Below are 18,675 nucleotides of genomic sequence, written 5' to 3'. Positions count from 1 at the left end.
AGGTCTGATAGTCAACTCATGAAATCAGGGGTTCCCAACTGTGCCCGTCTATTTATTCATGTCACATACGTTAACCGTGCACCTGCTACATGCCAGGTGTTGTTGTAAGTGCTGGAATTAAAGGCAATTCTCACCCTCAAACAACTTACATTCTAGTGGATGTAAACAAAACAGCAGTGTACTTGTAAATGTTTAACAGTTGGCTCTCTGAAACAAAGAGAGAGAGTGTGTGTGTGTGTGTGTGTGTGTGTGTGTGAGTTTCTGATAGAAATCGGAAATAATGAAATTCTGCAATACTCTTTATTGTAAATCCCACAAAGCCAGTTGGTTTTTACAATATACTTTTCTTGAATTGTGCCTAACTTTGTATCCATAGCCAACCTATGGTTGCAATGTGAATGTTGGTATTTTACACTAACGAGTCAGAATAAAGTGAAAACGTGCAAGAACAAAGATATTGGAATTCTACGCAGTCATCAATGACATGATCAACGTATTTGCTGTATTAGATCAGTTTTTCAAATACTGGAAGTATATTTTATAAAAAAATGTTTTGGGGAGATGAGAGTTGCTATTTACATGTAACAGCTATAGACAGGACACACGTTTACCTTTAATCTGCATTGTTAACATCTCCATTACTTTCTTAAGGCTAGACCAGGGGTCGAGAAATTTCTTCTGTAGACGGCGAGATATAAATATGTTAGGCTTTGTAGGCCATAGAGTTGCAACCAGTCACCTTTGCTGCTGTAGTGTGAAAGCAGTCATGGATAGTATGTAAATGAGTGGGCATGGCTGTATTATAATAAAAATTTATTTACAGAAATAGTTGATGGGCTGGATTTGGCCCTTAGCCAATCCTTGGTCAAGATAACAATAAATCAAACCTGATTTATCATGTTTACCTATTTCTGTGGTGTAAACACTCCTACCACGGCTGACTTCAAGTTACCAATGTGATGTCACTGAATACAGAGTTGAACAGAAATGCAGAGTAGCATACCATTATATATTACATGTTTCTATTATATTTCTACAGATCTGAAGGCTCTCAAGCACATAGGTAAATAGTAAAGGTAGAAAAATAGAAGATGATGAGTTTGAGCATTTTAACCTTTGTTTTTAATATCATTAATTTAATTAAGCTTATATGATTTAATTTTTAATGGCAGCTATGCTTAACAGCCAGCCAGCAGAGTTCCTGAAAATGCAGTAGGCTTCAGTGAACCATTATAGGTCAGTTCCAGCATACCATTGTTATGTCAGGTGGAAATAAGTGTATGGAGAAAATTAAACAGGGCAGAGGGGGTAGGAGAGCAAAGGTAGAAGATTCATTGTATTAAAAAAGGTGGAGTGGGAAAGACTCACCAACAAGATGGAATCTGAGCAGAGACCTGAAGGAGGTGAGGGTAGAGAGCGGTGGTGACAGGAGATGAGGGCAGAGAGGGCGCTGTGGTGAAGGAAGGGCTGGGACAGACCGTGGGAGATGTTGACAACTGCTCTGAATCCTCTGCCGAGTTGGCTGCATCGGAATAACTTGAAGAGTTTGTGAAAAATGGCTTCTCTGGCACCAACCCATGGAGTTGGCCAGTCTGGTACCCAGCCACGTGTGGGGACCACTCCACACCATACCGTGTCTACTGTGCATAGAGAGTGCTTAGCTCTGCCTTTTAGCGATGGTGGACCAAGCCTGCACTAGTAGGACAGCTTCTTACATGTAAATGTTTCTTATTATTAGGGTGAAGAAGGGATGTGTGTGGCTAAAATGCTGTGGCACAGGGAAGAAACTGAGGAGGTGACTTGGAAGGGAAGACATGGAGGGCACCCTCCCCTTTCTCCCGTCTACCCCAGTATTCCTTGGTCCCTCTGCCTGCTCAGGCATCCCTCTCTTTGCCAGCACAATTTCAGCTCTCACAGCTGGGCTCTATTAGACTCTGGTGGGTTGCATCAGAATCATCTACACCTGCCACTCAGCCCCTGGGCACCCGGGGCTGGGGACCCACCGTGTGCAAGGCACCAACGACAGCAACATAAGAGGCAGAGCTTGCCTCGGGAAGCTCAAAGGTCTGGGGGACAGTAACTCTAGAATATGGGCTCCTTAAGGGTGGAGAGTTTTGTCTGTTCCGTTCATCGATAAACCCGAAGATCCTAGAATAGCGCCTGGCAGATAATGGGTACCTAATAAGTATTTTTTTTTGCAAAAGTGGAATAAGTAGTATTATCTATGATAAAGGTAGTTTCTTGGGCTGTTGGAACACAAGAGGACCAGCCTGAGGAGGTCAGGGAAGTCCTCTTAGAGATGGCACTGAGGAATGGCAAAGGAGTGTGAGGTGGGCAGGGCATTCTCAAAAGAAGAAATTCTAAAAAATAGAGGTGTGAAGGGGAATTATGAACAGTTATAAGTTGCCAGAGTAGAAAGTAGGGGCCTAGGAATACCAGGTGCTGTAGGCATTACCAAAAAAAAAAAAGAAAGAAAGAAAGAAAGAAAGTCGGGGCCAAGAGTGGGAGAGGCTGAAACTGGAGAAGTGAGCGAGATACAGACCACTCAGGACTCGACCACCAGGCTGCTTGTCCAGAGGGTCCAGAGGGCCCCAGAAGGGCTCCTGCAGCTGAGGCAAGGCGGCTGGATTCAACGCTGGGAGCCTGGCCCGGGTGCCTCGCCATTCTGTTCTAGTCTGTCCTTGTCACCCCTCACTCTCCTCTCTCCAGAAGCTGCGCCTGCTTAGGTGGTTCATCCCCTAGGAGACAGAGTTCCCCACGACCCGACCTGGTACCCCAGCAATGGCTCCCGGAGCAGTTTTTCCATATTCCATCATGTTCGGTCCTTCTATGTACATGAGGAAAACCACTAGTAAGGAGAGGGACGTATCCAGTGACGCATAGCTGGTAAGCTTGCGGGCCAACTCCAAGGCTCTTAAGTGGAAAACTGCCACTCTTTTTTTTCTTAGTTGTGGTAACGTACACATAACATAAACTTTACCATCTTAACCATTTTTAAGTGTGCAGTTCAGTAGTGTTAAGTACATTCATAATGTTGTGCAGCCGTCACCACCATCTGTCTCCAGAATTCTTTTCATCCTACGAAACTGAAACTCAATATCCATTAAATAACAGCTCCTGGGTTTTCCCTCCCCTAGCCCCTGGCAACCACCCTACTACGTTCTGTCCCTATAAATTTGACTGCTCTAGGTACCTTATATAAATGAAATCATACAATATTTGTCTTTTTGTGACTTGCTTATTTCACTTAGCATAATGTCCTCAAGTTTCATCCATGTTATAGTATGTGCCAGAATTTTTTTTTTTTTTTTTTTAGAATTCCTTTACTTTTTAAGGCTGAATAATATTCTATATATATATATATATACCATATTTTGTTTATCCATTCATCTATTAATGGACACTTGGGTTGCTTCCATGATTTGGCTATTGTGAATAATGCCGCAATGAGCATGGGTATACAAATATCTCTTCAAGATCCTGCTTTAAATTCTTTGGGGTATATACTCACAAGTAGAATTGTTAGATCATATGATAATTCTATTTTTAATTTTGGGGGGAACCGCAAAAATGTTTTCTATAGTGGCTACACCGTTTTACATTCTTACTAACAGTGCACGAGGTTTTCAATTTCTCTACTTCCTCACCAACACTTATTATTTTTTGATGGCAGCCATCCTAATGGGTATGAGGTTCCACTCTTTTTATTTCCTCTCATATTTGTACTTTGTATCTCTAAATTCGGGTTTACTGGGGTATATTTTACATACATTAAAATTCACCTTTTTTTAGTGTATGTTCCATGAGTTTTTATTTTATTTTATTTTAAATTTTAAAAAGTTAGACATTTATACAATCCATGAAGTGATCCCCCGATTACTCTAGCGCCCATCTGGTGTTTTGTGGGTTTTGACAAGGGCATACTATTGTATAACCACCACAATTGATACATAGAATGGTTTCATAATCGTCCTACATTCCCTTGTGCACAATCTCTTTCTAGTTAACCCTCCTCCCATCCCTGGCCCTGGCAATAACTGATGTGTTTTCAGTCCCCATAGCTTTGCCTTTTCGAGAACCTCATATAAATGGGATCCTACAGTATGTAGCCTTTTGAATTCTTTCACTTAACACAATGCATTTGAGATTTGTACATGTTGGGTGTATCAGTAGTTCGTTTCTTTTTGTTGCTGAGTAGTATTTCATTATATAAATACATATTGTTTATTATCTAATACAATATTATCTCCATTCTTCTATTGAGCCTATCTAGTGAGTTTCTTTTTTTTTTAATTTTGTTTCTGTATTAGTTTTCTAGGGCTGCTGTAAAAAATTACAAGCTTGATGACTTTAAACTACAGAAATTTATTTTTGCACAGTATTGGAGGCTGAAAGTCCCAAAATTAAGGCGTTGGTTCCTTCTGGAAGCTCTGAGGGAAAATCTGTCTAATGCCTCTCTCCTAGCTTCTGGTGATGCTGGCAATCCTTGGCTTGTAGACCTGTCATTCTGATATATATCTCCACCTTCTCATGGTGTCCTCCTCTGTGTATTTCTATGTTTTCACATAGTCTTCTTATAAGAATACTAGTTATTGGATTTAGTGCCCACCATAATTCAGGATGACCTCACCTTAACGAATTACATCTGCAAAGACACCATTTCCAAAAGTCACTATCTGTGGTTTTGGTAGACACAAATTTTCGGAGGACACTACTCAACCTAGTATAGTTACTTTTTTTTCAGTTCTATGATTTTCATTTGGTTTTTCTTTATATCTTCTATTTTTCCCTGACATTTTTAATTTTTCATTTATTTCAAGAATGTAATTGCTTGTTGAAGCATTTTTTAATGACTGTTTTAAAATTCTTACCAATAATTCCAACATCATGTGATCTGTTGGCATCTGTTGATTATCTTGTCCAAGTTGAGATTTTCCTTATTCTTGGTATGGTGAGTTATTTTCATTTATAACCTGGACGTTTCAGAAATTATGAGACTCTGTTTTCATAGGCCTCTGCCGACCTGGGCCAGTGATATGGGGGCACCAACTTTACCATTAGATGGGGCTTTCCTCCTGGCCCCCACCGACACTGCCCCACAGAGGAAGGGGAGGGTTGCCTCATTACTGCTAGGCAGAGGTGGATATCTGGGCTCCGTCCTTTACACTGGGGGAAGGGAGTGGCACCTCATTGTTATTGGATGGTGATGGCAGCTTAGGCTCCCCACATAGCCTCCACTGACAGCACAGAAATTATGGGAAGGGGTACTAGTTCCTGCTGGGCAATGAGGAAGCCCTTGCTCCCCACTCTGCCTCCTAACACCACCTGGAGGTGACAGGGAGAGGTGCCTTGTTACCATAAGACAAAGATTAAAATCTAGGCTTTCCAGAACCCAGCCCTTTGACAAGAGGGAACAGGCTTTTTTCATGGGGTGATTTTTGTCTGCCTGTTTGGCATTTCTAGGTTGCAGGCTTCTCCAGACCTTAGCAATAAGAAAACCTAGGGACTCACTGCTGTATCATTTGAGTACTGGGGTTCCTGGTTGGGCTGCCTTCTTATTGTTTGTTTTATATATAATGTCCAGCATTTTAAGCTGTACTTGGTGAGAGGGTAGGAGAAGAATGCATCTACTCCATCTTGTTCAGAACTAGAAATTCTCTTTTTATTCTATACTCCCTTTATCCCCGTAAGTCCAAGCTGGAGATGCATCTGGATATATAATCCTTTTAAGAACTTGTGGGTCACTCTGAATCTTATTCAGAGATAGATGCATCTGGATACGTAATCCTTTTAAGAACTTGTGGGTCACTCTGAATCTTATTCAGAGATACTCTATTAGACAAAAACCATGTCCACAATTTCTTTGAGATAAGCCCTTCTCTCCATTAGGCTTCTGCTGAAATGGCCAAGGGACAATACCCTTAAGCTTTCTAGAATCTGTACTGTTTGATTCACAGATCTGTGAGGCACACCTATGATTTCTTTAGAGGTCTTTTATCTGAATGAATAGTACACCGATGGGTTGCATTAAATCTTTCTGAGATGTAAATAAAAGGTTTTATAGTCACATTCTCAGTTTCATTTTTGGACCATGTTTTTTTGGCAATGCCCTGAATTTGAACTTTTTTAGGAAACCATTTCTTAATTTTACCATTGTTTGCCATTTGCAGAGGTTGAGAATTTTCTGCCATGAAGTCCTGGCTCTTTCATACTTAACAGTCCTTCCTTTTAGCTTCTCAACCTCAGCACTGTTGACATTTTGGGCAGGATAATTTTTTGATGTGGGGGGAGGTGATGGAGAGAGGGGTTGGTCTTGTGCACTGTAGGATATTTAAGTAATATCCTTGGCCTTGACTAAGAAGCCAGTAGCAACCTCTCCAGTTTTGACAATCAAAAATGTCTTCAGACATTGCTAAACATCCCCCAGGAGGCAACATTGCTATCATTTGAGAACTGCTGCTTAAGTTTCTCTCTCTCCTCTTGCATTTTCTTATAAGCAGCAAGGAGAGACCAATTTAACACCTTACTCAGTAACAGCCTTAGCTAGATCACGCAGCTCAGTAGGCACATTCTCTGCTTTCCACTTTACTGCAAGCAACAGGGTTGCTAAACTTTGTGCCACAACATAACATGAATTCCTCTTCCCCAAGTTTCCAGTAGTATTTTCGTCACTTTCCCGTATGCCCTGACTGCAACTTTTTCAAAGGCCTGAGGCTTCTAATAACAGCTTTTTCAAGGCTTTCACTACACTCTTCTCAAAGTCTATTGCCCCTTGCTAATGCCACTCCATATTTTAGAGTGCTGTGACAGCAGCACTCTACCCCAGTACTAAAATCTCTATATGTTATCTATTGCTGCATAGCAAATTATACCAAAATCTTACAGTTTAAAACAAGAGGTATTCATTATCGCAGAAGCTTTTGAGCATCAGAAGCCCAGGAACGCTCTAGCTGAGTGGTTCTGTCTCAGTCTCTCAGGAGGTTACAGTCAAGCTGCTAGCCAGGGCTGCATCATCTCACGGCTCTCCTAGGGCTGGTGAACCTGTTTCCATGCTCACTCATGAGGTTGCTGGCAGGCCTCTGTTCTTCCCTTGATGCTGGCTAGAGTCTTCAGTTCCTTGCCACGTGGGCCTCTCGTTGCGGCTGTTGACGATGTAGTAGACTGACTGCTCCCCGCAGAGTGACTGATCCAAGCAATAGAACACACACCCAAGATGGAAGCTGTGGTCCTTTCTTCTTAAAATTTCAATTTTGGAATTGATGCACCATCATTTCTGCCATGTGTTATGGGTCACATAGAGTACCTGTGATATAGTGTAGGAGAGGACCACATAAAGGTCTGAATAAACAGAAGGCAAGGAATATTGGGAGCCCTTTTGGTGGCTGGCTGCTGCATTTCAACTATATTCAAGATATTTTTCTAATTTCCTTTTGGACTTCATCTTTGACTCATGGTTATTTTGAAGTGGTGTGCTTTATTTCCAAATTTTGGGCTGTTTTCCAGGTATCATTCTTTTATATTTTAGTTTTTATAGTCATAAAACATATTTTGTATGATCTAAATTCTTTTAAATTTGTTGAGGTTTGTTTTAAGGCCCAGACGGTGGTGTATCTCAGTAAATGTTTTATGTGGAGTTGAAAAGAATGTTTATTTTGCTTTTGTTGGGTAAAGTGTTATGAAAATGTCAATCAAAACAAGTTAATTGATAGTGTTCAAGTTTCCTATATCCTTGCCTTTTTTTTCTGTCTAGTACTTGTTTTACTGATTACTGAGAGAGAAGCGTTGAATTCCCTAACTGTATTATAGATTTTTCTCTTTCTTATTTTAGGGCTATTGGTTTTTACTTCATGTATTTTTGTAGCTCTATTATTAGATGTATATACATTTATGATTGTTATGTCTTCTTAGTGAATTAAACCTTATATCATTATGTAATATCCCTCTTCATCCTTGGTAATAGTCTTTCTTTCGAAGTCTACTTTTTCTGATATTAATACAGCCATTCCAATTCGTTTTGATTAGTGTTTGTATGGTATATCTTATTCAATTCATTTAATCTTAACTCATATATTTCTTTATAGATAAATTTGGTTTCTTCTAGAGAGCATATTATTGGCTCTTGCTTTCCCCTTCCCCATATACTAATCTGTATTTTAATTGGTTGTTAATACAGTTGGATTAAAATCTTCCATCTTAATATTTGTTTTCTATTTTTTTTCTTCTTTTTCTTCCTTACTTTGGATTAATTGATTATATTTTGTCAGGGAAAAGCCTTAACCTCATGATACCAAAAGTAGACAATGAGACTTACTGTATCCAATCAAGATTATTACTCGTAGCACATCAGACAGTATGAACATCAACATAATTTTGTGTTGATTCCCTTAGCCCTAAATCCAACAAGTGATACATTGGTCCCAGATGCACAGTGGGTTTGCATTGTGGCTGAAAAACCCAGGCCCAGCAATTTTATAGCAAGCAGTAAGCAAGTCTGCCTTTGTTCGAGAAAAATCTGATCTCATCTCTCAAAATTACCAGCTGTATTCACAATGCTGAGCAAGGACCCAGGTGAAAGAGAAGTCTCGGAACCTTGTAATCTTGACATACTCAACAAATCATGCTGGACACAAAGAAGCCCAGGGGAATGCCTCCCAATATTTTTATGATTCCATTTTATCTCCATATTGGCTTGTTATTTATACTTCTTTTAAAAATTTAGTAGTTACCCTTGCATTTACAATATATATCTTTAATCAATCACAGTATATCTGAATAATATTATATTACTTCATATATAGCATAAGGACCCTTTAACAGTATATTTCCAATTCCTTATTCCATTATTTTTACTATTGTCAGTGTCATACATTAAAAACAGGAAAATGTCTTATATTTACCTTTATTCCATCCACTTCCAGAGATCTTCATTTCCGAAGAGCCAGGTTTCTTTTTGGTATCATATTCTTTCTGCCTTTAGAACTTCGTTTACCATTTCTTTTTTATATTTTTTATTTTTTAATTACAATTGACATTCAATATTATTTTATATTAGTTTTAGGTGTACAGCATAGTAGTTAGACATTTATAATTTATGAAGTGATCACCCAGTTAGTACTTACCTTTACCATTTCTTGTAGTGCTGATCTGCTCTTAATTAATTTTGTGTTTTTGTTCATCTGAACAAAGTGTTTATATCTATTCTTGTTTGAAAGATATTTTTGCTGGGTATAGAATTCTGGCTTGACAATTTTTTTCTTTCAGCATTTCAAAGATATCATTATATTGACTTCTGATCATATACCGTCTCTGATGAGAAGTCTGCTGTAATTCTGATCTTTGTTCCTCTGTATGTAGTATGTCTTTTTCCTCTAGATTCATACTTTTTTCTGTCTTTGGCTTTCAACAGTTTGAATATGATAGATCATATTTTGTGTGTGTGTGTGTGTGTGTGTGTGTGTGTGTGTGTGTGTATTGATAGTCAATCTTTCGAAATCTGTTTTTTGGTTGTGTGATTCTTTCATTATTTTTGGAAAATTATTGGCCATTATTTTTACAAATTGCATGTGTGTGCATGTGTATTTCTATCTGTATCTCTTCTCCTTCCAAGATTCAAATTACACACATGCTAGTTCTTGGACGTTCTGGGGTTTTTTTGGTTTTATTTCACTCTTTTTTCTCTTTCTATTTCAGTTTGGATAGTGTCTCAACCTATTTTCAAGTTCCTTGATGCTTTCCTCAGCTGTGTTCAGTTTACTGATGGGCCTGTGAAAGGCATTCTTCACCTTCGTTACACATTTTTTAAAAAATTTTAAATTTCTGGCATCATCCATATGCCTCTTTTTTATAGTCTCCATCTCCCTGCTAAAATTCCCCTTCTGTTTATGTATGTTGTCCATATTTTCCAACAGAGTCTTTCACATATTGTTATAGTGGTTTTAAATTCTGTGTCAGATTAACTCCAGAGAGTTATCTGGGTCTTGAGTCTGGTTCTGTTGATTACTTTGTCTTTTGACAATAGGGCTTTTGTTTTCTGTTTTTGTAAAATTGATTTTTGTGTATGTGTTATGATTTTTGATTGATTTCTAGACATGTGTAGAGGCCAGTATTACGTAAGCCTAGAAATTGTCGTATCTCTTCCTAGGCCATTATTGTGGAGGATTGACGCCATCTTGTCGGGAGTCGAATGAAGTTTGGGTTTTGTTGTTTCTAAGATTACTTTTAGTGTTGGTGACTCCCACAGGTGCTCTATTCTCACTCTAAACACACTGGGCTTTTAGCAATTCAATAAAAACCGTAGCTGAACACTTCTCACTTGCTTGCATGGAGACTCTGTCGTCTTCCTACTTCACAAGTGTGCCAGTGCCTGCATCCCATTTGTTCTGGGATGCTCCTGTCTTTCTTTGGAATTCAGGTTTATTGGTTGTTCTGGAACCCCAGTTTTCCTGTGGATTCGACAAGTAATAATTTTATAGATTATTTAACAATTTTAAAAATTATTAGTATGGTAATGATGCTTTTCCCAGCTTTCTGTGTCTTTGATGGAAGCCAGAAGTCTAAGCCATCTACTTTTTCACTGCTCTTTTTGACTGCTTTTGCCATCCATTCCTGGGTCTGCTGCCTGGGTCTTTCTCTTGGCTGACACCCTTCCAGCATAGCCCCTTGAATTATTTCTAGCTTGGATGCTTTTCCTCTTTCCACCCTTTCATCTGGCAAATATCTGGCAAAGAGAAGGGACCTAGAGGTTCCTGATCCTGACCTAGAGGTTCACCATCTTGGAGACAACTCAGAATAATCCATGGGGTCCTGTTCCCAGGGATAAGCCTGAAAATGGGAGGAGGTAACTTTGAGAGCTAAGCTCTCATCTACTGTACTCCTGGCTTGGCCTCATTCCTCTGTGCTAGGAAATGGGACCAAGTATCTGCTCTGTCCATTAATGAAGAATAGGAATCAAACTGACCAAACAGTAGTTGGAAGATAAAAACTGAAACAGGATAAAAGGGGAATAGGCTGGGAGTAGTGATTACAAACATAGTCTCTGGAGGCAGCCTACCTGGGTTCGAATTCCAACTGCATCACTCACTGTGTGGCCTTGGACAGGTCCCTTTATCTCTCTGCATCTTAATTTCTGTATCTGTAAGATGGAAATAATAGTACTTACCTTACAGAATTGTTAAGAGGATTAAAAGAGTTAATATATGCAAAGCACTTATCAGAGTGGCAGGTATATAATAAGCTCTGTAGAGGTATTACCTATTAGGGAGTAGTTCCTATAATTGCAGAAATTCATGGAAGAAAGCAGTTTCTCCATTTCTCAGAACCCATTCCGATCAAAACAACTAATGTTTATTGAGCTTCCCCAAAGTGTCCAGTCCTGTACTAAGCATTTTACATGAATTATACCATAAGAGGTAAGGATTATTTCTAATAGGAAAGGAAATCTGGGATCAGCAGAATCGTTTACACAGCTGGCTAGACGCAGAGCTAGGTTTACAACCCAAGAGGGTCTGACTACTATGCCTGTGCTCTCAACCACTGCACTTGTTGCTTCCCACAAACTAGTTTCCTTGCTTGTAAAATAATGGGAAAGCTGCTTGCTGTATTTCTCTCACAGAGTTGTTTTGAGATCCCAACAACCAATGGAGGAGGCAGCGCTTTAAGTATTTGTACAGAGTGCTGGTCCCCTGACAGGGAAACCTGAATGTGTTATGACTTTTCTCGCCACCGTCCCTATGCACATGCCCCTCTCCCCTTTCTCTGCTTGTGAACTCATCATTTTCTCAAGACTCAGCTCAGATGTCAGGCCTAGATTTTATTCTAACAATGGAGGGATTTAAGCAGGGAGTGGCACATCAGACTTGCATTCTGAAATGACGGCTGACTGCTGGGTGGGAAATGGAGTGTAGCAGGGCCAGAGTGAGTACTGGGAAACCAGATAGGAGGCTGCTGAAGGAGCCAAGGGAGAGGTGGTGGTGCGGATGGAGAATGGTGGACGGGAAGGATGTTTAATGGGGGCAGCGAAGGACAGGGAGGTGCCAAGGATGAGCCCTAGTTCTTGGTTTGCTCGAGGATGTTCGTTGGATGAATGACTGAGCGACTCCACGGCCGAAGCATCTTCAACAGACACCTCTTCCCCACCCCCGTTCCTCCTGCCCCTCTCCGGCAGCTTCTGGAGCTACGAACACAGGAGGATAGGTCAAAGGGAGAAGGAAGAGAATGGGCACAGTCTCTCGGACCGGGAGATACTAGATCGGACACTTCTGGCACTGGTCTGAGCCAGGAGGCTCTGCGATGGGACAAGCGTCTCCCCTGTCCACCTGCAGTTTGCGCCTCTCCCCTCCACCCACGCCAGCCCGGGCATGCAGCGCCCCTCTTAGCACCCTGCAGGAGTTGGCTTCTCGCCAGCGTCTAGGGGTGCGGCGCAGCGGCCCACCCCTCCAGCCCTGACCCGCCCCGTCCTGGCGCCCACCCCGCCCAGTGCTCTGGAAATGCTGGGTGGCGGCTCAGTCCAGTCCGGGAGCCAGGAACCAGGGGCTGCCGGGTGAGTCCCAGGGTCAAGGGGTCCTGCACCTGCAGTGCACTTGCCCTGACGGGCGGCACGGGGTTGTGCCCTACTCCTCCCGCGGGTCCCCGGCCTCTCTTCCCCGAGTGCGCCCCCTCGAGATGTGCACTTATCAGCTTGAGAATGTGGCCGAGGGTGTGGGGGTGCGGGTGCGTGCTTGCTGCGTCGGGGCTGTCCCAGAGACCCGGAGCAGCAAGTGTGCGTGGGCGGGGAGTCCGCGCGTGTCCCGGCGGCGGGTCTGCGCAGGCTAGCGGGGCGCGGCTAGTGGAGCGCAGCGTGCGGAACCGAGCGCACCGGCAGCGGCGGGCGGAGCGTGGAGGAGGCCGGCTGGGCCCTGCGTGGAAGGATGCAGGCCCGCAAGTTTTCGGCCGCCCTGGAAGTACGAGCGGTCGCGCCCGAAGGGGCTCCCCGCGGCCGCCGGGCTAGAGGCGAGCGCGTGTGCCCGCCGCCGCCCCTCCCCCACTTCCGCCTCCCGCCTCTTCCTCGTTCCCGGCTCCAAGGGCCCGTGCGTCCCGGGGGACACCCGGCGGCGCAGCCCCACCCCGGCCGGCGCGGCTCGCTCCCACGCCCCCGCCGCTGTCTCGCCAGAGCGGACAGACTGAGTCAGCGGGGAAGCCGGCGGGGCAGGTAGGGGCTACCGCGGCCGCGGCGGGCGCAGGTGCGGCGGGAGGGCTGCTACGGGGGCCACTCGAGTGCGGGCGGAACGGCCTCGGGGGGCGGTCCTCTGTCGCCTCCCCTTTCTTCCCCGTGGACGCGGCATGTCCCTTTTTAGGGAATTCTTTCGCTCTCGCTGACTCCAGTGCGGGTGGGGCAGAGACAGGGCGCTCTCCATTTCACTGGTCCCCGGCCCTGCCCCTGGCAGCCTCCTGTCCCCAGATCTCTTCACCCCTCTCCCCAGCACCTTTCGTCGCCGCGTAAACAACTCCCTCTCTCCAACACTTCGCTTCGCGGCCCCCGGGGAGCAGCTCCTTCAATCTCGTGAGATTGATGGGGTGGGGGGAGGGGAAAAGAGAGGGGGTGTCCTGGAGCCCCTAGTCCCTGTCACTCCCCTACCCTCTCTCTCGCCCTCCCCCACCCGCTGCTGGAGCAGACGGCCCCCGGGGCCTGGGTATTTTTAGCGTTGTGACCTGGGCCGCTGCTCTAAGAGCCTTTCCCAGGAATCGGCGTCAGCGCCTCCCCCCTCCGCCGCCAGCCCTTGGCCACAAGGTCTCCCCACACTTCCTTGGCCCTTCCTGGCCCATTTGGATTTGGGTCCCTCGCGGCCCGCTCCAGCGCCTGTGGAGCTGGCCAGGGTCTCGAATACGCTGAGTCCAGATGAGGGAGGGGAAGGCTTTCTGAGGACGATCTGGTCCTCGGGTTGGATCTTGCCTCTGGTGATGGACTCAGCCGAATGTCTGGAAGGAGATTGAGCGAATGCGAGTGAGTGCACAGGGCCTGGGCTGGCCCAGAGCTCCGCTGTTCTGGAAAGCTCTCAGCACTGGGGGTGGTCTGAATTGGACCATGAACCTGCCCTTCCTATGACTTTTCACTAACTGGTAGGGAGATAAGACAGTGAAGTATGCCGGAGGAGAGGAGCTGAAATAAAGACCTTGGGAGTGTAGAGATGATGGTTCTCTAAATAGCGTGGGTATCAGAGCTTTACAGTTTACAGAGCACCTCCACATGCAGTGTCTTGTGTTTGAGGCAGGTAGGACGATTTTCAGATGGGGCAACTGAGGCTAGAAAGATGATTTCCTTAAGGACCGAGCTAAGTGTGGAAATCAGGCCTGTGACTTCAGAACAGGGTTTGGAGGGGGTGGGGGTGATGGTGATGGAGGAGTGTAGAGAGAGGAGGGGAGGGGCTGCTTTAGCTTTTGTTTGCATTGTGAAGAATGGGCGGGAACCAGAGTTGCAGCACTAGTAGAAGAGTCCTCCTGCTCTGGGGTCTGTGTCCTTTCCTCTTCCCTTCTGAGCAGAGGCCCATCCATGAAATGGAAAAAGTGCCTTCCCCATCTGGGTTGGACCAGGCCCTCCAACCCCTCTCAGAGGGCATGACTCCAGACTTGAGACTCGGCATTGGCTGTGTCTGTCCCCTGAATACAGAGGAGCCTCTCTAGCCGTGCCTGGAACTGGCATCCCCTTTGTAGAGCTGGGGTCAGCTCCGCCTCTGTGTGACACTTGAAGTTGTGGTAATGGACTTTGTTTCAGGGCAGGGGAAGGAAGAAGCCAAGGCCAGAAGTGTCAGGGCTGGAACCAGAGGCCCCACTGCTGGGATGCTGGCTGCCCGAGCCCAGGCCCCCACTGCATTCCCTCTCAGCCTCACAGCGTGTTCTTCCACCCTCCAGGAGCTGATATGGACCCAAATCCTCGGGCAGCGCTGGAGCGCCAGCAGCTCCGCCTGCGGGAGCGGCAGAAATTCTTCGAGGACATTTTACAGCCAGAGACAGAGTTTGTCTTCCCCCTGTCCCACCTGCATCTCGAGTCGCAGAGACGTAAGTTCTAAGAACTGAGAAGTAGGGCTGGGTTAGAGAGGAAGTCTTGTAGGTCCTGAGTCGTGGGGGCCCCCTCCTCTCTTGTTTTCTTGGTCCCCCGAACGTCTATCTCTGGACCTGACACATATCTCTGAGCATCCTGTTGGCTCCAGCGTGGGTCCTCCTGACTTGCCCCCTTCTTGATCTGCAGCCCCCATAGGTAGTATCTCATCCATGGAAGTGAATGTGGACACACTGGAGCAAGTGGAACTTATTGACCTTGGGGATCAGGACGGAGCAGACGTGTTCTTGCCTTGTGAGGATCCTCCACCAACCCCCCAGACGTCTGGTATGCCCTTCTGCTAGGACTTGGGCACCAGTTAGCCAGGGCCGGATGTCGGGGCTCTGAAGGGAGGCTGCAAGGCTGGACTAGGAAAGTGTACATGTCAGGGTTTGAAGGGGGCGGTTCCACCAATGAAACAGCTGTCTGTTCTGATTTTAGAGAAGTTGACCCTGAGGAGAACTAGGTTACAGATCCCCAATCCAAAAATCTAGGAATGCCCAACCCCCTCAGACTTTGTTAATTTTACATTCGTGAAATTAATGTAATTAAAATAATATAAACATGTAATTTTTACATTAAATAACTTAAACCATTTCAGTCATCTTAATAATAGTATTTATTGAATACTTTATATTTCTAATACTGTTAGAATACAAATATTATCTCAATCTTTGCAATGTCCTGTTAAGGCAGGTGGTATTATCTCCATTTTCTAAAGAAGAAAATTAGACTCGGAGAAATTGTCACAAAGCTAGGAAGTAGAAAAGCTTGGTTCAAACCATGGCTCTCTGACTCCAAAGCCCATATGCTTAACTCTAAGAGAGATTCTCTTATTTGAGACTGCTGCTATTAATTCATAGCCTACTATTTGCCAGACATTTTCTAAGCACGCTTAGATTTCATCCTCAAAACCCTTCTGGAATGTGGGTATCCCTTTTTTTTTTTTACAAAGGAGAAGCAGAGTCCTTGAGAGGGAAAGTGACTTGCCTAAAGCTACTCAGTAGCAAGTAAGTGACTTAGGTAGAACTTGGAACTCTTGAATTGATTGGCATGACTCTAGAGCCCAGACATGATCCCAAAAGTAGAAGGAGCTGGGAGTCAGGAGACCTGGCTCTTTGCTGAACTGGCTAAGTGACTTTGGACAGGTTCCTGGCCCTATCCGGGCTTCAGTCTCTCCTGGCCAGATCACATCTGAGTCCGCTGAAGCCTCGTTTGTGAGCCTGATCAGCTTTTCTCTCTGGGCAGGGCTGGACGACCATCCAGAGGAGCTGGGCCTGCCCATGCACACGCCAGGCAGGACCACATCCCGTGCTTCCTCTTCATCTTCTGACTCCTCCACAAACCTGCACAGCCCAAATCCCAGCGACGGTGGAGCAGACACGCCCTTGGCACAGTCTGATGATGAGGAGGATGGGGGTGATGGAGGAGCAGAGTCTGGAGCCTGCAGCTAGCAGTGGGCCTCCACCTATGGACTGACTGCACGGGCTGTTCTCCACACAGGACCCTAAGCCCCACCAGAGCCCTTCGGAGAAGACCCAACTCTACTTGGAGTAGGCACCAGAGGGAGGAAAGGATGGTGGGGTGTGTACCTCCCTGGGAATTAACCCTCTCCTGCTTTCCTGCTAACCTCTTCCTGCTGCAACCCTGCCACAGTTTTTGGCTTACTACTGAGGTAGAGCTTACAAGCAAGGAGATGGAGATGAGGTAGGACAAGATGCCACTGCTTTTCTTAGCGCTCCTCCCTCCCCCAAGCTATCCTTCAGTCTCCTAACAGAATCTCCTCCACCAGTGTCTCTAAATGGACATGAACTCCTTAGTACTCAAGTGAGGTGGTACTCCAGCCATCCTGCTTCCTTACACCTTTTGGAACAGGGCACGGTATAAATAATAAACAAATAATAACATACCAACCATTCTACTTCTTTTTTTCACATTGCAAAGATATCCAACCCAGTATATTTCTTTAGCTCTCTAACCAATACCACATTCCCCTCACTCATTTACTCCATTTATTCACGAAATATTTATTAAACACCTGTGCTGGACATTTGGGATACAGTTTTGAATAAGACAGGCTTTATCCCTACTCCATAGAGTTTACTGTTTCTGGAGAAGATGAAGTAACAGCACAATTCACAGTGTAATAAGTAGCATGACAAGGAACCACTGTGGTATCAGAACATAGGGGCATCTTAACCTAGCTTGTATGATCACAGGAGCTAATTTTTAAGCTGAGATCCAAGAGATGAGTAGGAGTTAGCTAGGCAGGGCTATAATCCAGGCAGAAAGAGCAGCTCGGACTTTAAATGGGAAACAGTGGCCTTGAGGAACTGAAAAACTTTCAGCTTGGCTGAATTGTTGAATTTGAGGTGGAGATGAAGAGAGAGGTAAGAATGGCAAAGGTCACATTATGAAATGCTTAGAAGACTGTATTGAGTTTCAATCTGACTGTTAGTAAAATATCACTGACAAGATATACATTTGTGCCCTCATATAAAAGAGGTCTAAAATACAGGGTTCTGTGGCCACTGCAGAGTTGGTAGGTACGAGGGTCCTGTTGGCCTCTTTTTGCTCAGCCATCTCAGGCACATGGCTTGCATTCCCCATTTATATTTCATGTCTAAAACGGCTGTTGAAGCCCCCACCGGCATGTCCTTGAAACTGGCAGAAAGTAGGAGGAGAAATTGAGGATGAGCAAAGCACACACCTAGCTGTCTGTTCCCATGTCAAGAAGCAGATCTGGAAGTTCTAACCAGCACCATCCGCTTTCATCCCATTGGCCGGAACTTGCTAACATGAGAAATGTTTCATTTACGGACGTTTCGTAGATGGGGCCAGCCTTATCCAGGAGAAAGGAAATTCTGGTTTGGAAAGACAATAATCCTTTCAAGTCACTGAATTACCAATACATCTGATTTCTGTACTACCTTTCAAACTTCTCAGAGACACACTGGCCACTGGGAAGGCTGGGATAGCCCATGCTGCCGTCTTTCGAAGGTCAGGGTTATGTTACTAAAGAAAAAGAGGACAGGTTAGGGTTAGGGTTAGGGTTAGGGTCTTTGGAAAGGTAACTAGCAGCTTACATGTTAGAGGCTATGTTGATGAATTTGAACTTTATTGAGAGTAATGAAAGATTATGGGAGGTTGAATTTGCCTGTTAAAAAGATAATTCTGGCTGCAGTGTAGAGAATGTACTGGAGGAGGACAGGGTCAAGACAGACATATAATACAGTTTATGCAAGAGATAACAGTGGCCCAGAAGATTGTGGTGATGATGAGTTTCACTGGGTTGAGGCAGTATATAAACAAATGACATCCATTCAGTGAGACACTGAGCATGGCTTTGTGAATGTAGTAGTGGCAAAAAAAGACACAGTCCTGCTCTTATGGGGTTTAGAGTCTAGTGGGAGCCCAAATGGAAACTGCCACTATGATTAGTGCTAGGAGAGAGTTAATAGCCTATACAGAGAAGTCACAAGATGTTTCCCTTGAGGGGGTGGCATTTGAGCTGATATCTGAAGGATGAGTAGGAGTAAGCTACCAGAATGGCTGGTAGGCCTCCTACAAGGAGTACTGATCGGAGGGGACCAAAGTGGATGTCT

At 44.7% G+C, this 18,675-nt stretch overlaps 2 protein-coding genes across 3 annotated transcripts in view; both read left to right on the top strand.

Moving 5' to 3' along the window:
- SYS1 (SYS1, golgi trafficking protein) overlaps window positions 1-15,030 on the top strand; it is a 31,479-nt gene extending 16,449 nt beyond the window's left edge. The window contains exon 4 of the mRNA XM_011369343.2: window positions 14,884-15,030. Within this exon, the coding sequence (XP_011367645.1) occupies window positions 14,884-14,890 (7 nt within the window). The 3' untranslated portion in view covers window positions 14,891-15,030. The remainder of the gene's footprint in view (window positions 1-14,883) is intronic.
- Window positions 12,406-16,980, top strand: DBNDD2 (dysbindin domain containing 2). Of its 2 annotated transcripts, none has more exons than XM_011369345.2 (4): window positions 12,406-12,538; window positions 14,884-15,030; window positions 15,221-15,358; window positions 16,319-16,979. In XM_011369345.2, exons 2-4 carry the CDS (start codon window positions 14,892-14,894, stop codon window positions 16,522-16,524), a joined length of 483 nt encoding a protein of 160 aa, XP_011367647.1. In that variant the 5' UTR covers window positions 12,406-12,538; window positions 14,884-14,891; the 3' UTR covers window positions 16,525-16,979. The 2 variants fall into 2 exon arrangements, with proteins under 2 accessions (XP_011367647.1, XP_011367646.1); XM_011369344.2 differs by lacking the exon at window positions 12,406-12,538 and adding an exon at window positions 13,030-13,186 and having other exon boundaries at window positions 16,319-16,980.
- Window positions 16,981-18,675: the final 1,695 nt, after the last annotated feature.

Source organism: Pteropus vampyrus, unplaced genomic scaffold (genome assembly GCF_000151845.1).
Source record: "Pteropus vampyrus isolate Shadow unplaced genomic scaffold, Pvam_2.0 Scaffold147, whole genome shotgun sequence".
In the NCBI taxonomy this organism is placed as follows: Eukaryota; Metazoa; Chordata; class Mammalia; order Chiroptera; family Pteropodidae; genus Pteropus; species Pteropus vampyrus.
This window is presented reverse-complemented; position numbering and strand designations above follow the sequence as displayed.

Coding starts and splice junctions, on each gene's coding strand:
- DBNDD2 (XM_011369344.2), top strand. CDS start 14,892: ATGGACCCAAATCCTCGGGCAGCGCTGGAGCGCCAGCAGCTCCGCCTG. Junction 15,031..15,220: donor GCATCTCGAGTCGCAGAGAC/GTAAGTTCTAAG, acceptor CTTGATCTGCAG/CCCCCATAGGTAGTATCTCA. Junction 15,359..16,318: donor ACCAACCCCCCAGACGTCTG/GTATGCCCTTCT, acceptor CTCTCTGGGCAG/GGCTGGACGACCATCCAGAG.